The sequence below is a fragment of the Pteronotus mesoamericanus genome, unplaced genomic scaffold (genome assembly GCF_021234165.1).
Source record: "Pteronotus mesoamericanus isolate MK-2021 breed Mesoamerican mustached bat unplaced genomic scaffold, CSHL_Meso_final contig_702, whole genome shotgun sequence".
Lineage (NCBI taxonomy): Eukaryota > Metazoa > Chordata > Mammalia > Chiroptera > Mormoopidae > Pteronotus > Pteronotus mesoamericanus.
This window is the reverse complement of record NW_026555239.1, coordinates 4,549,561-4,566,119: the sequence shown is the minus strand read 5'-3', so window position 1 is coordinate 4,566,119 and position 16,559 is coordinate 4,549,561. Positions and strand designations below refer to the sequence as shown.

The 16,559-nt window shown below is 53.2% G+C and overlaps 1 protein-coding gene across 2 annotated transcripts; it reads left to right on the top strand.

Moving 5' to 3' along the window:
- Positions 1–10,478: 10,478 nt before the first annotated feature.
- On the top strand, positions 10,479–13,403 carry RTL6 (retrotransposon Gag like 6). Of its 2 annotated transcripts, none has more exons than XM_054582491.1 (2): positions 10,479–10,776; positions 11,010–13,403. In XM_054582491.1, the coding sequence occupies exon 2, from the start codon at positions 11,300–11,302 to the stop codon at positions 12,017–12,019; it is 720 nt and encodes a 239-aa protein (XP_054438466.1). In that variant the 5' UTR covers positions 10,479–10,776; positions 11,010–11,299; the 3' UTR covers positions 12,020–13,403. The 2 variants fall into 2 exon arrangements, with proteins under 2 accessions (XP_054438466.1, XP_054438467.1); XM_054582492.1 differs by having other exon boundaries at positions 10,479–10,844.
- Positions 13,404–16,559: the final 3,156 nt, after the last annotated feature.

The following is a 16,559-nucleotide window of genomic DNA, read 5'->3' as shown; positions in this document are numbered from 1 at the left end:
CCACTACAATTGGGAACTTTTAAGATACCTCTCTCAGCAATTGAAGGACATGCATAGAAACCTACACCAGACAACTGTATAACACAAATTCTTTGAAACACACATGGGCATATATGAAAATGGACCACACCCTGGAACATTCTCTGATCACGATGCTTTTAAGTTTGAATAAACATTCTCTAGATAATTAGAAAAATCCAGGTTTGAAAATACAGACTATACTTCCACATAATTCATGGGTCAAAGATCAAACCATTATAAAATAATTAAATGAAGACAAAACTAATATCAAGATGGGAGGGATGCGGCTAAAGCACCATTTTAGAGGGAAACTTATAGCCTCCAGTGCTTACCTCAGGTCCCGGATCTCCAGGGCTGGCGGCTGGCCTTCCGGGACCGGCCCGTTTCCCATGTTTGCCGGCAGGAAGGCAGCGGTGCAGGCGGGGGCTGGCCTCCTTGTGATGTGAGCAGGGCCGGCAGAGCCCGCCTGGAGTCTGAGAGTGCCAGGCGCTGCGGTCTTCTCCGACTGGCCGGGGACTTGTGAGTTTGCCCTGTAAATCCTGTTCTTTGTGCCACACAGGTGACACTGTGGCATTGCCTTCTCCCCCTTTGCCATAGTTCTGCAAGGAGACGGGTGAAGGCGGAGGAGCAGAACCTCTAAATGAAGTTGTCAGGAAAAGGACAAAAAAAATGCAAGCATGTGACAGAGCGGGGCGTTATCTGGGTCTCCATCCTCCGATGGGCCCCTAATGCTACTGGCAACCACGCTCCCCTCCCCACGCCCCGTGGTGCTCTGGCAACAACCCCACACTCTCTTCCCCGTCCCTACGCACCTGTTCATTCCTCTCAGCGGATAACCTTCCTCCCTGTTACGGATTGAACTGTGCCCCCCCAACTCAACAAGTTTGAGTGTGGGCAGTTGCAGGAGGGGCTTTGCCTCCATGGGGTCTACAAGATGAGAAATAACATACTTGTGTGCTGATGTGACCCATTCTCTGGGAAAGGAAAAACGGGTGAAGTGAAAGGTGGTAGAAAGGCCAGAATGAGGACCTGGAGCGGGGGAAGGACCTTAGTAGGAGGATCTGGAAGCACAGAGGGAGGAACTGGCTTCATCCAGGAGCCCAGAAAGGTTGCAAGAGGTGCCTGTCCCTGCGGCCTCCCACCCTACCTCCCTCTCCCAGAGCTTTTGCTCTGCCCAGTCTCTCTTGTCTTTCTAAAAACTCCGTAGTATGGGTTATAATGCGAGTACAGGCAGCACACGACACGAGTGTGTAACAGTTTAAACAGTCACTGAGGGACACATCTGTGTGACTCCCACCAGGTCGCGTTCTGCTCCGGTGCCTGTGGTCTAGAGCAGGGGTCCCCAGCCTCCAGGATGGCGACTGGTACTGGTCTGGGCCTGTTAGGAACCGGGCCGCACAGCAGGAGGTGAGCTTGAACGCAATGCGCTTGAATCATCCGGAAACCATACCCCCACCCCCGTCCGTGGTAAAATTGTCTACCATGAAACCAGTCCCTGGTGCCAAAAAGGTTGGGGACCACTGGCCTAGAAGGCTAGCTGTGCTTCTCCGTTATGACAAACCCTCTCCCTGCCTTGAGCGGTTCACGACCTGAAATCTGTGGTCACGATGGCCTTGTTTTTCTTAGCGCAGTTTGTACCTAAGTGCGCACCGTTAGTTTCCCCTGGTATTGAGCGTGAATAACGAGATGACACAGCTGTACTGAGACCACTTGCACTCGTTATGTTGGGAGTAGCCCATTGATGTTCACTGTCCCGCAGGAGCAGTTCTCAAAGTGGGGTCCCCAGACCAGCAGCATCGGCATCTCCTGCGATCTCCTTGTTGGAAATGCAAACTCTTGGGTCCGACCCGGACCTAGGAAGTGAATCAGAAGCTCCAGGTGCGGGGTCAGCCTTGCCAACTGGTCTGACGTCCGCGGCCGTCTGAGGATGGCTGCTCCGGGCTATTCCGCTTGGTTTCCCCAGCCTCCTGCCGCGGTGTCTGCGCGGCTGGCGGGGCTTCGTGGGTGGAGCCAGGGCCTCCGTGACCCTGGGTCCTGAGAACTGTGGGCCTGAGAGTGAGGGGGGAGCTGGGCCTGCCCGTTTTCACTTTTCTCAGTCTACGCCAAATTATTTTCCAAAAGCACGGGTATCGGTCCAGGTCAGGGCAGAGAACAGAAGACATGCTCAGTCCTAGGTAAGTGCAGAGAGTTCAATAATGGACAGTTCACAACGATGTCCTAGTGAAAAGCCACGTTGTCACTAAATTAACAACCGGTGGAGCAGAGGCACTTGGGCTTGGCGGCACGGAACCCCTTCTTCATCCCAATAATCTGCGACATCTGAACGATCAAAGTGGGTGATACATTTACTTTGTCAACATGTAAAAATACTTTTATTTGTACACAGTTGGAGAAATTAGGCTACAGCCACCTTGGCGACAAAGGTGGCGTTGAACACAAAAACAGACCTCAGGCGCCTGGTGCCCCTTGGCCTCTGCTGTGGTCTCCGCTGGACCTGCCAACCTTGGGGCCCCTGCAGGCCTACTGTGTGCATCTACCCAGTGCCCTAGCGGGGGACTGAACCTCTGTAAAGGAATCCTCTACATTTTTGTTGCGTTGTGTTCAAAGTCTGTTGGAAATCTTTAATCAAAGTATTTGGGAAGTGAGCGCCAAGAAGCTTGAGCTTTGAAGTTCCGTGAGCTGCACCTGTTAGAAACTGCCCTTGCCGATGAGGAAAAGCCGACGCCCGAAGCCCTCGCTGTCCCTGCAAAGGTGAGGGAGGAGCTGAAGACACGGCGCTGAGGGCTCCGGTGGCGTTTGAGGCCTGGTGTGCTCATCCTGTCCCGTAGTTGTTTTCCGAGCATCTCAACATGTGGGAAGAGCGTTTGCATGACAGTCCTGGAGTTAATGAGATGAAATTTATATCCTGCATTGGAATGGAAAGGAATGCAGAAGGCCCGCGGTTTTGCAGCATCTGAATTTGATGAAACATTCAAAACAATGATAGACAAATTTTGAGGGGGATAAGTTTTTACTTATAAAAATATTTGTCAAAGAGCAGTGTCCTGAATGGAGTCAAATTGACCAAACCCGCGGAGGTATTTGAACTGGGATAGTTACACATTTCAATACAAAAAAAAAAAAAAAAAAGAATTGAGAAAACCCTCCTACAAAGGAGAGTTAATTGAAAATGTCAACAGATTTAAGTTGATAACCACAGAATGCACCTTGGAGTAAGACTGCACATGATTTTATGATAAAATAAATAATAAGACCATAATGAAGAAAAAAGCGTTCTCCAGCAAAATATCAGCTACATGACCATAGTTATGGGTCCACTAGTATTATAAACTAATTTGCTGGCCGCAGATGGTGATTCAGGGAATGTGTTACTTTAATAGTCTCCAGCGATTTGGTTTGTTCTCAGAAGTGTCCCAGCTTGGACGGCAACACTGCCCGTGCGGCCGCCCTCCTCCGGGAAGCCAGTCCTTGGCCTCCGGAGTCCGCGGTTTCCTCCTGCGCTTCTGACTGCTCCTCAGCAGGCTCCTCCCCAGCAGGCTCCTCCCCTTCCTAGACCTCTAACGGCATCTGCACAGCTCTTGACCCTCTCCTTTCTGGTACTCTCTTTTCCTAGCTTTAAATAACACCTGCCTGTGCACGGCTCTCCAATGGGCCTCTCCCCCGGAACCCCAGCACCCCAGCCGGAGCCAGCCCGAAGCCCACGGCGTTATGAAAATGTCTCTCAAACTCCATCTCAGAGATGCTGTCCCACCAAAGCCACTGCACGTGCAGTCGTTGGAAATAACACATACGGACCTGCTGGGCCCTGCACTCGGCTCCCCCAGGGGCGGCAGCTTCCAAAACGGCGGTGCAACGGCCCAGCCAGCAAATTGACTTTACGACGATCAGGACGTAGGAGAAGCCCCGTCGCCCACTTATAGCCACACACGCCTCTCCTCCACCCCTGCGCTCCCCCGAGGTCTTCATTTCTTTGGGACAAATGCAATTGGTGAGTTGAACGACAGTGGCAGGCTTAGTTTTTAAAGAACCTGCCGAATCTTTTCCAGAGTGGCCGTGCCGTTTTACGTTCCCACCGACAATGCGTCCGGTTTTCTGCATCCTCACTGGCGTTGTCATTGTTTTTTAAATTATATTTATTTGAATATGCTATTAGAGTTGCCCCAATTTTCCCCATTTTCCCCCTCCACCCAGCACCTCCCCCTCCCTCAGGCAGCCCCCCCACCATTGTTCGTGTCCAAGGGTCAGGAGTACAAGTTCTTTGGCTACTCCATGTCCTACGCCGTACTCTGCATCCCCATGGCTATTCTGTGACTACCTATTTGTACTTCTTAACCCCTCCCCTCTTTACCTACTCTCCCCTCTCCCCCCCATCTGGCAGCCATGCAAACACTCCCCATAGCCATGAGTCTGTCTCTGTTCCTCTTGTCTGCTCAGTTTGTTTTTTAGATTCAATTCTTGATATATATGTATTTATTGCCAATTTATTGTTCATAGTTTTGATTTTCTTTTCCTTAAGTCCCTTTAACATGTCATATGATAATGGTTTGCTGATGATGAATCCCTTTCTTTTTTTCTTGTCTGGGAAGCCCTTTTTCTGCCCTTCGATTCTGAATGATAGCTTTGCTGGGTAGAGTAGTCTTGGTTGGAGCTCCCTGCTTTTCATGACTGTGAATACTTTTTGCTGATCCCTTCTGGCCTGCAAAGTTTCTTTTGAGAAATCAGCTGACAGTCTTATGGGACTACCCCTGTAGGGAACTGCTTTTCTCTCGCTGCTTTTAAGATTCTCTCTTTATCTTTAACCTTTGGCATTTTCACTACGATGTGTCTTGGAGTGGGCCTCTGCTTCCTCACTTCCGAATTGTTATCCACCACACAAGGATGTGGAACCGGCCCGTTCAGCACCATCAACCCTCCTGCCAGTCTGGATGGCTGTAGTTTCTTTAATTCCGTAATTGTCAGACTCCCATTCAACTTGATTTCTGACCGTTCTGAGTGATGGTTGTTTTACATTTTAGTTGTAATTTTGATGTGGTTGTGTGGAGGTGAGCTGTGTTTACCTAGGCCACCATCTTGACTGGAAGTCACTGTTTTTATTTTAGCCACCCTGATATGTGTTTACTGCTACCTCATTGTTGTTTTAAATCCCATGTCCCTAATGGCTAATGATGGTGAACACTTTTTCATGTGCTTATTTGCCATCTGTACAGGGTGGGGCAAAAGTAGGTCTACAGATCTTTGTATGGAAAATAATACAATATTCACTCAACAAAAATACAAGAATAGCCCTGGCTGGTGTGACTCAGTGGATTTCATGTTGGCCTGTGAACCAAAGGGTCGCCGGTTTGATTCCCAGTCAGGGCACGTGCCTGGGTTGCGGGCCAGGTCCCCAGTCGGGGGTGCATGAGAGGCAACCACACGTTGCTGTTTCTGTCCCTCTCTTTCTCTCTCCCTTCCCCTCTCTATAAAAATGAATAATATATTTTTTTAAAAAGTACAAGAATAAACTATGTTCTACCTGCTCACAACTGTGAACCTCTTTAGCCCACCCCTGTATATTCTCTTGGGTGAAATGCCTGTTCATGTCTTTGGCCCACTTTCTAACTGGGTTGTTTGTTGTTTTACTTACTGTATCTTGAGAGTTCTTTATTTGTTCTAGAAACTAGTCCTTTGTAGGATATGTGATTTGTAAACATTTTTCTCCATTTCTAGCTTGTATTTTCATCCTCTCAACAGGGTCCCTCAAAGAGCAAAAGTTTTAACTGTTTGGGGTCCAATTTATCAATTTTTCCTGATATGGATCATGCTCTGGTGTCAAATCTAAGAATTCTTGACCTAGCCCCACATCACAGAGATTTCAGCATGCACACGCATACACGTATAATATAACATAAAACATGATGTTTTACATTTACGTCTATGATCCATTTTGAGATCATTTTCATAGAAAACATGAGACTTAGATTGATGTGTGTGTTTTTCTAACCAATGGATATTCAATTGCTCCATCACCATTTGTTGAAAAGGCAATCTTTCCTCCATCGAATTACTTTTGTGTCTTTGTCAAAAATGAGTTTGGCATATTTATATGGGTCTATTTCTGGGTTCTCTATTCTATTCCATTGATCCATGCATTTATTCCTTTATCAGTACTGAAGCTTTATAATAACTTAATGCTGTTTACGACCATAGTACATTCATAATTGTTGTCTTGATGGATTGACCCTTGTATAGTTACAAAATGTGCTTCTTTTTCTCTAGTAGCATTTTTTGTCTTAAAGTCTGTTTTGTCTGATAGTGCCCCAGTTCTCTTTTTGTTACTTTGAATGGTATATCATTTTCCATGCATTTACTTTCAACTTATTTTTGTCTTTAAAACTAAAGTACATCTTGTACATAGTATTGTATTGGGTCAAAACAAATCCATTCAGCCAATCTCAATCTTTTAACTGTTTAATCCATTTACACTTAATGTATTACTGATTAGGTAGGATTTACATCAGCCATTTTATTTTTTGTTTTGTATAGGTTGTATTTTTTTTTTTTGTTCCTCTATTCCTCCATCACTGCCTTTTGTCAGATGAAAGAGATCTTTTTTAGTGTATCATTTTAATTCCTGTGTCATTTTTGAGTTATATTCCTAACGGTTGCCCTGAGGACTACAACTGACATCTTACCTTATAAAACTCTAGTTTGGATTAACAATAACTGATTTCAATACTTTAGAAAACATTTATCTCCAACAGTGCCATCTCCTCTCCATCTCATTCGAGCTATTACTATCATGCAAATCACATTTTTGCATATAGTATGCTCATCAACATAGATTTATAATGATTGCTTTTTGCAGTTGTCTTTTACATAAGACAGGAGAAAATAGAGTCACAGACAAAAACACATTTATACCGTCTTTCACATTCACCTATGTCGGTACCTTTACTGATGGTCTTTGTTGTTTGCATGAATTCCAGTTACTGCCCAATGTCTTTCACTTCACCTGAAAGAGCTCTCTTTATTATTTTTTGTAGGGCAGGTCTGCTGGTGATGAATGCTCTACAGTTTTATTTACCTGGGAATGTCCTCATTTTTCTTTCATTTTTTTGCGAGATAGTTTTGCTGGATATAGAGTCCTTGGTTGACAGTCTTTTTCTTTTAGCACGTTGAACTGTCCTCCCACTGCCTCCTGACTTCCGTGGTTTCTGTTGAGAAACCAGCCATTAATTTTATTGATGACCCTTTATACACAATCACTTGCTTCTCTCCCGCTGCTTTCAAGATTCTCTGTCTTTGACTTTTGAGGTTTTTGCTTATGATGCATCTGCGTGTTTGAGTTTATCCTATTTGGAGTTTGCTGAGCTGCCTGGATGTGCAGATTAATGTATTTAATCAAGTTTGGGGAGTTTTTGGCCTTCTTTCATGCCCCTCCCCCCAGCAGGAGCATTGGCTGTAGCGCCTCATTTTAGTTTTGCAAGGGTGTAAATCTGGGCCCCCTCTAGGCTCTTGCTGGCATGAGTGGTGTGGGGGCGGGGGGCGGGGGGCGCCAACTTTCCTAAGGTGCTTGCCTGGAATAGAGTGATTATTGTCTAAATGTTTCCTGTCTTCTTAGGCTGTTCTTTTCCTGATTCTTTGGCTTGAGAGGGCAGGTTTTTGAGGGAGGCCCTTTTGTCTGCACTCATTGGCATTTCTAGGTCGCCCCCTTCTTTGGCTTTAGGCTTGAGGTGTATGACACAAAAGAATACTCAGGTTACTCGCCACCCAGTGGGCGCTGAGCAACTTCCCCAGGCTGCCTTTTTCTCTCCACCTCTTAGAGTCTTTTTTAAAAATGGCTTTCATTCATGCTTTGCTGAAAGAATAGGCAAGAATGCCCCTACTGAATCTTCCTGCAAATGGCAGTTTCCTAGATTTCCTTTTTAAAGGTACTTTTTCAAGCCACCTCATCTGGTTACATTGCTTCCTTCCCTCTCCCCCCACTCCCATACCTAGTATTTTCACAGGTGTTTTTTTTTTAAATGTTATTTATTAACGTATTAATTTTATCATTATTTTTTAGATCTTTTAATTTGTTTTTTTAGAGAGAGGGGAAGGGAGGGAGAAAGAGAGGGAGAGAAACATCAAATGTGTGGTTACCTCTCACACACCGCCAACCGGGGGACCTGGCCTGCAACCCAGGCATGTGCCCTGACTGGGAATCAAACCAGTGACCCTTTGGTTTGCAGGCTTTGGTGCTCAATCCACTGAGCCACACCAGCCAGGGCTATTTTTTTCATTTGTCTCATAGGAGATCCCAAATATGCTTACTCTAAAGTCTTTTCATTCCCAGATTGTTCTATTCTATTAATTTCATCTGGCCTTAATGCATACCATGACTATTGATTTTGGTGGCCATTATTCTTAGGATGCGATGTCTCCATTGGCTCCTGAGTTTTTATGTTTAGGCTCATTTTTGGGTAAAAGACTGTCTTTTGCATTCTTTCTCCCTGTGTGCCCTCACCCCACCCCCTTCCCGTAGCCCGGGGCTGCGTGGTGATGCCTGGTCTGCAGCACAGAACACGCTTCATGTTGGCAGCGGTGCGTCACACTTCCTGGCCCTTTGGGGTCAGCCTGTCACGCCAAGGGACATGAGAGTCACAAGACTGTATGTGCTCTCCCTAGTCACAGAAGCTGTTGCCCCATGAAATGTGGCAGGCTCCCTTCTGATACAGGGGAGTCCCTCTCTTGCCTGGTTTCCCACATGAAGTCTGGCTCTGTTCGCAGCCTCATGTCTGTTATGTGTCAGGACGCATAGGTCAGCAGGCCCATGGCTTTGTCAACACGCAGCAGCTTGTGTTTCCGGGCCACAGTATCTGGCGTTTGCCCTCAGCCAGCTCTTTTCATTGCAGCTTATCATGGTCCTGCGTTTGCAGTAGAGAAGCGGGCTTCATAGCATCGCCTGGATTGAAAGCCAAATACTCGACTGTTTCTTGACTATAAGTAAGTCTGTCAATTTTTATTGTGCTCTATTTTTATCCTACTTGAAATAAAATAAAGTGAAATACAAAGAAATTATGTTTTTCCAGATTTGTTTTTTATCATTTCTGAAATCACAGCGTACCTTATTATACTCCACGCACCAGAGAACTCAAGACCTGGCGTGAAGCACCCCTGGAACTGCAGCAGACGCTTCAGTGATGGGCGCAGTGTCCAGGGACCCGGGGAGGGGCACGGAGGGCAGAGAGACCCATGGGCTGGCTCACAGGAGTGGCTGGGGAGTCCTGCGTGTGTTTGGAAGAAGTGGGAGGGGTAGAGGGCCCAGGCCGAGTCCCTCAGACACTGACCTCAGTCAAGATGAATGAAGGTCCTGTCCGCGTCTGATTTGGGAGACTTCGTGGAGGTCATTTAAAGAAACACCGTCTCCTTTCTTTCCTCTCTTGCCTTATGCCCCAGAAGGTTTCAGCTGGTCCCGAAGAAGCGCACCTTTTGGCACACTGGGGTCCACCCAGTTGTGGGGACAGCCAGACTGTCTTCCCTAAGTACTCACACCCTCACGTCCCAGTTTCCGTTTTACAGAAGCAAAAAAGGTAAAGGCATGAGTGAGGCTGACGCCGTCCCAGGCCCGTCTGAGGAGGGAGTGCAGGTGGCTGCCAGCGGTCAGCTCCTCCTTGGAGGCTGTGTCCACAAAAGGCTGGCAAGGCGGGGGCCTTCTCTCGCCAGCTGAGCCCGGGCCTGGCCGCCACGGAGAAGCAGCTCCGCGGGGTCAAGCAGGAAGGCACCCGGCCCTGAGTCAAACATACGCTTTGGCCCAGTGGTTTTACCCCTTGGAGCTCACCCTGGAGAATGCGGCAGAGGAAGGGGCTGGGATTCGCAGACAAGAGGTTTATAAAACTTTTACATGGACGACGAGGTAGAGACCCATCCAAAAGGGGCATGGTTAAATAAATCATGGATTTCAGTGGAACACGAGGCAATATTTGAAAATCAGGCTTTTGACACATCTTTAATGGGGAAATGCTCAAAATTCAGTGTATTATTAAGAGTAAAAACAGTTCAGAAGGTACAAAAATTTATATAATTAAAAAAATGACTGGGCAGATATTACCGTGTCCTCTCCAGGCGGAGAAATTTTGGGTGATGTGAAGGATTTTTTTAGACATCTCTGACATCAGAATTGCTACAATGAATATATACTACATTGAATTTGTACTCAGGTTACAATACAAAAAGCAAGCTTCATTAAAAAGTAATTACAACGAATACAAAAAGAGCTTTGCAAGCAGTTTGGGGAGGATTAAAGAGAAAAGAAAGAAGCACCTACTGTAACAAAGTAACAGTAACCATGGTCATCACTGATTGGCTGCTCAGGGAAGTACCCCGGGAGGCGGGACTGTGTGGCACGGGGGCGGACCCACGCCTGCCACTTCCGGGGCGTGGCCTCCGCCGCAGCCGCCGCGCGCGAGCGGGCGGTCTCCATGGCAACTAGTGGGGCCTGTGCGAGGCCCATCCACCGCCTCCACCGCCGCCAGCGCCGCCTGCGCCGCACTGGCCCTGCCCGCACCCAGGTCGCGCCTTGACCCGCCCTCCATTGCGAACCTGACTCCACTCGCGCTCCCGCCCAAGGCCGCCCTCCTCCCGCCGCCGCGGCCTCCCTGGCCTGACCTGACCGGGAAGCAGTTCCGGCGGACGGCCGCCGTGACTCATCGGCCTGCCTGCACCCCCGATCGTGCCATCTTGGCTGCGGCCAGCGCAGTGCCCGGAGCCGCGGAGGAAGCCGCGGAGATTCAGGTACGCCTCTGCCGTCCTCCCCAGGCCCGGCGCCGCCGCAGGTGCGCCCGTCCTTTGTTCTGCCACAGGTAGGAGCCGGCCGCGCCCCGGGAGGGGCTTTGCGCCGCGAGGGGGCTTCGGGCCCGGCGGCCCCCCCCCGCCCCCAGCTCTGTGCCCCTCCCACGCTGCCTCCCCTACTTCGACCCTCTTTTCTGCAATCGATACTTTTTAAAAACGTTTTTTTCCTCCTTCAGGCCCCAGAACAAGTGTAACCTCCTGTGCTGTGAGCCTTGGCCTTGAAGGTCCGCGATAAAGGAGTCCATCCGGAACCCGGGATCCTCCAGGCCTGCACCACCTGCCTGGCTGCGGCTGCACCCAAGTCTTCGCTTGCCGACCCTGCCTTCTCTCCGAGTCTTGAACCTCACCTGCTCCCTCATTCCTGTCTGGGTCTATGCAGTTTTAGCACCACCGGTCTTAAGGTTCTGAGTTACTCACACCCCTTTCTCCCACCCATCAGTTCAGCCTTTGGCTGACCTCTGCCAACATGGTCCAACCCCAGACATCAAAAGCTGAAACCCCAGCTTCCGCAGCCTCGACCAATGCTCAAATGGATGACGTCATTGACACCCTGACCTCCCTGCGCCTCACCAACTCTGCACTGAGGCGGGAGGCCTCGACGCTGCGGGCGGAGAAGGCCAACCTCACCAACATGCTGGAGAGCGTGATGGCAGAGCTGACCTTGTTACGTACCAGGGCCCGGATTCCGGGCGCGCTGCAGATCACCCCGCCCATCTCAGCGATCACCTCGAATGGGACCCGGCCGATGACCACGCCTCCGACCTCTCTGCCGGAGCCTTTTTCGGGAGACCCGGGCCAGCTAGCAGGGTTCTTGATGCAGATGGACAGGTTCATGATCTTCCAGGCCTCGCGCTTTCCAGGTGAGGCCGAACGCGTGGCCTTCCTTGTGTCCCGGCTGACTGGGGAGGCAGAGAAGTGGGCGATCCCCCACATGCAGCCTGACAGCCCCTTGCGAAACAACTATCAGGGGTTCCTGGCGGAGTTGCGGAGAACCTACAAGTCCCCCCTGCGGCACGCCCGTCGTGCCCAAATCAGGAAGACTTCCGCCTCGAATCGAGCGGTGCGGGAGCGGCAGATGCTGTGCCGCCAGCTGGCGGCCACAGGCACAGGCCCCTGCCCTGTGCACCCCGCTTCCAACGGGACTAGCCCAGCCCCGGCCCTGCCTACCCGAGCACGGAACCTTTAAGAACCCGCCACTCCCCTGGTCGCATCGGCAGCTACCGGGTCGCACCCCTCTTTGCTCCATAGAAGAAATGTCCCTGCAACAGCATCCTTGTTCCTCTCCAAGACCTCTCCAGACCTGTTCCAGCAGCAGATCCTCATACTCGGCCATCCTGTTAGCACCTCGCTTCCTAGTGTTACGTGCTAGCTTTGCACCTACGCCTCAGTGCATGTTTCCCCCTCACGCTTGCACCTCCAGCTCTTTTGGTGACCACAGCTCTGCTACTCGGTCACTTTGACTCCACAACATGCTGCGGACCATTTGGGCGGACCCCTCCCGGCCCGACGAGGTTCCTAGACTCCTCTTCTGCCCTCTGCAGACCCCCACGGCAGCTCCCTGCCTGGCTGCCCTGTTCCCAGTGATGAGCTCACGGATGACAGAGGCGCCTCGGCGGGCCGGTGGCTCGATGCGGGGACCTGGGGAGGGGAGTCGGACCTCCCACCATGAGAGGTCACCAGTCCGGCCAGGGCCCCGTGTGGCAGCCAGGGCCCTGTCCTTGCTTGGTGGCCGAGCGACCACTACTGGGAGCGTCGTGCCGGCGTGTCCGGTGGCGCACTCTCCTCTGCTCCTGGGTATGCGTCAGTGCGCTTCGTTGTAGCTGCCGGGAGAGCCCCAAATGCAGGTACAGGGAGAAGCTGGAGGCGGCACCTCCGTTGATGCCCCGCTCCTGCTGCCGGGGTCCCGACGGCGCCGGGAGTTCTGGGAGTCTGGAGCTTGCCTGCTAAGGAAGGGGACTGACCCGGACCGCGGGGCAGCCCCGTGAAGCGGCCGCAGCAGTGCACCCGTGCACCCTGTGCCCGAGGCCCTCCGCAGGCCGCGGGCCAGGCCTCCAGCGGGGGTGGCCGCTGGCTGCAGGCGCGCGGCTACTCCGCTGCCCCTGTCACTTGGTGAGGGGCCTTGTCTGGCTGGAGACTTGTTCTCTTCTCCACTTGGGAACAAGTGGCCACCCTGTACCTCAGCCCCTCAGCCCCCCACAGCGCCCGCGGCCTCGGGAGACTCGATGCGGCATGCCCTCCCCGGGCCCGGGCCGTCCACCAGCAGTCCAGCCTCTGTTCAAGAAGACTTGGACTGTGGGGGCTAGGAACCCACCTTCTCTGGGATGTGCCCTTAAGCACCAGGGGCAAGGCAGCGTTGGCCTCTGGCAACCCCCGTCAGGGCCTTGGTGGCATTTGAAAAAGAGCTGCGGGCCGCCTCCGTCCCAAGGTGGCGCTCGTGTCTTAACTCCAAGGGACAGAGCTGTGCCCCTCACTGGGGGACAGCCTTGCGCGTCCTCGTGGGGGCCGCCGGGGATTCACTTTCCTGACGGGTCGGCCAGGTCCTTTGGCCGGTGATGCTCCCGCCGTGCCCGAACGCCCAATGGACGGCATTCCCACAGCCGCCTGGACAGTGCGGGGGTGGGGGCGGGGCGGCGGGGGCGGGGAGGGCGGTGTCTTACCCCGGGCCCCTCCGCCCCTGCGGGCGCCTCCGCCCCCTGCGGGCCTCTCCCCGCCGTGCGGCCCGACTGCAGGAGGACAGCTCCTGCGCCTGCCCAGGGACACATCTTGGGTGACCCAGAGGGTGGGCCCTGGGGCCCATCCTTCCTTCCTAAGAGTTTTGGTGATGCTGGGGAAAGTGACTGCGTTCCTGAAGCTACCGCTGCCTTGCAAGGTCAAGGGCGCCCAGTGGTTGCTGATGTTCGTGGGTCGCTGCCACCCACTCACTGTAAACTCTGTTAGCCCAATCGCCCTGCTGAACAACTGCCTGAACACAGGCGACAGCCCCCGCCCGCCCGCCGAGGCTGTTCCGGTGGGCCCGTGGTGCTCGCTCAGCGTGCGTGGGGGAGGGCAGCGCCGCCGCCGTCTGGGGGCGGGGCCTCGGCCTGGCGTGTGCAGATCACTTTTCCTTAGGGCGCAGTTTCCCTTTGCCTGCGTGCCAGGTGGAGGCGGCCGCGGATGGAGGGCACAGGAGCACGTGGGGAAAAGGAAGCCTGTAGGGGTAACGCAGCTGGAAGGTGGCCGTGCGGCCCAGCGCAGCCGGGGTAGGAGGCCAGCACGGGGCGGGGCAGGGTCTCCGCACGCTCAGCCACCCCTGGGTCCGCGCCTGTGGTGTGTAGGCATCCTGTGTGTGCACCACGCGCTGGGTTCCAGCCATGCTGCCCGTGTACTAGGGCCAGAGCCCGTCCATACGCGTGACCTGGCTGTCGCACGTGGGGCGTCAGGCCCGGCCCAGGCTGCTGCTCCGGCTTCCTTTAGCTTAGCAACTGGGTTGTGTGTCATCGCGGTGCTTACGTTTGTGGGCTTGGGACTGGCGCTGTGGGCACCCGAGGCCTCGGACGCTTCCTGCGGCTGCGGAAACCGGGCAGATGAGCTAGCTGGGGGTCACCCCGACGCTGGACACGGAAGAAACGCCACACTGGGAGCCGACCGGCTCCAGGGGAAGACACCCAGCCCCCAGCAAAGGAGGATGGGACCCCAGCTCCATGTGGCCCAGGTCCAGGCCACAGGGGCCGGCAGGGTCAAGCTGGAGAAGGGAGTGGGGGAAGGGAGCTGCTTTGTACATACCTTGGGGTTGTGGTTTCTCTCCACTTAAGAGCTTGCATTGGTTTTCCGAAGGGCCAGGCCGTTAGTAGTGTCCGTGCATGTGAGGGACAGGTTTGTTTTTCATGGTGTTGACATTGGGCTGTGCTGTGACTGCTTTCTGGTCCACGTGATCCCCATCTGGGAAGTCAGCTTCATTTCCTGACAGCGTCGTGTGAGGGGGGATTCCCAGTAAGGGGCGGCTTCCTGGCCGATGCAGAGCGGGACCTGGGGGTTAACTAATGTCCTAAAGCATTTCAGTGACTTCTGGGGAAAAGCAAGGACCCACATCCTGGGTTCCAGGTAAGTGTGTGATGGGTGAGTCCTGACGAGGGTCGCACAGCAACCCCGTGGGGTGCAGGTAAGGCTCCCCGACCCACATGCTGCTGATCGCGGGGGACAGAGCCACCCACGGGGCGACCACAGCCCTGACAGGCCTACGGGAGAGCGGAGAGCTGTGGGGACAGTTGGGCATGGACTGGGGAGCAAGCCCCGTGACCGTGAAGGGACACACACGGGGACCACTGACGTGGGCGGGGCTTTTGGCGGGAGGAGCTGCCTGCAGGGGCCCCTCCGCCGTCCGGCAGCCGGAGCTGTGGGGCCAGGGTCGCCTCTGCTCGAGGGGCGGCGGCAGCGTCGAGATGACCAGGTGGGGCTCCGGGGGCGGGGACCGCAGGCTCCGGGTGGGCCACCGGCCAAGGCCCGCTGGTGTGGGGAGGAGACCGAGGGCCAGGGCGGGTCTGCCACCCACTGTGAATGTCCCGTGTCACCCCGGCCTCTGGCTTGGTGGCGGGGGCGCAGCACCGGCGGGAGGAGCCCCAGCTCCTCCCGTCGGCCTCACAAAGTCCTTTCCACAAACAAGGAACGGCCGCTGGGCCTTTCAGTGAACCTGCACGCGGTAGGGATTCTGGAACATCACGTGGAGGAGAGAAAAGTAAGATTTAACGTGTTGGTGTTTCTCCTTCCAGGCTGCCCCCACCCCCTCGTTCTTACTGACTTCACTTTGGAATGGCCGGCGCTGCGCCGTCAGGTGGGCGGACAGCGGTGCCCGTGGCTGGTCACTGCGCTGTTGCTAGTCCTCCCCTGTTAGAGGCCGATGAATATCTTCGTGCATAAAGCTTCCGCCCACGTCCCGTTAGTCCCTTAGGATGGACTCGGGAGGTGGGGCGGTTGAGTTAAAGCGTACGAAAACCTCTAGGCTCTGATTGCATATTGACAAAAGGGCCTCCAGAAATGTGCCCATTTACACTGCCACCAGCAAGGACGAATGTGCCCGTTTTGCCATCTTGCCAGCGCCGAGCATCATCACCTGGCCAAGTCCTTGCTCATTTGATCATGGAACAATAACATTGCGTTTTAGTTTGCATTTCTTTGATTTTTTTAGCCAAGTTTAACATCTTTCCCCGTGAGCCAGTTGTGCTTCCTCTTCTGTGGATCGTCGGTGTCCTTGGCTCTTACCCGCTGGGGTCCGACACATTTGTATGAGCTCGTTGTATATTAAAGACATTAACCTGTTGTGTGTCACTTGCTGCACGGCTCCGCCTTTTACTTTCGTGCGTGTGTGACTGCAAGGTGTTGGCTTCTCTGTAGCCGATCCGGCCCCTCAGGGCACTGCCCTCTAGATGGTCCCGAGGCTGCTGGCCGGTGTGCTCTGCCCTGGTGGTTCACAGAGGTGTTGTCGCGCCTGTCACAATGCCCTGTGGCGCACAGTAGGTACTCACTAAACTGTCCGCTGTTGCACCCATGCATGTGCTGGGTGCAGAGGACCCATGGGCTGGGGGTGGGGGGGCACAGGCCCTGTCCAGGGGCTCACGGGCCAAGAGCAGTCCTCAAGCTTTCGGGTCCCCAGGTCCCTTTGCCCTGTTCAGAATCGACAAGGACCCCAAAGAGCCTTTGCTTACCTATAGGTTTTACCAATAATCATACATTAAATGGAGGACGTTTTAAAA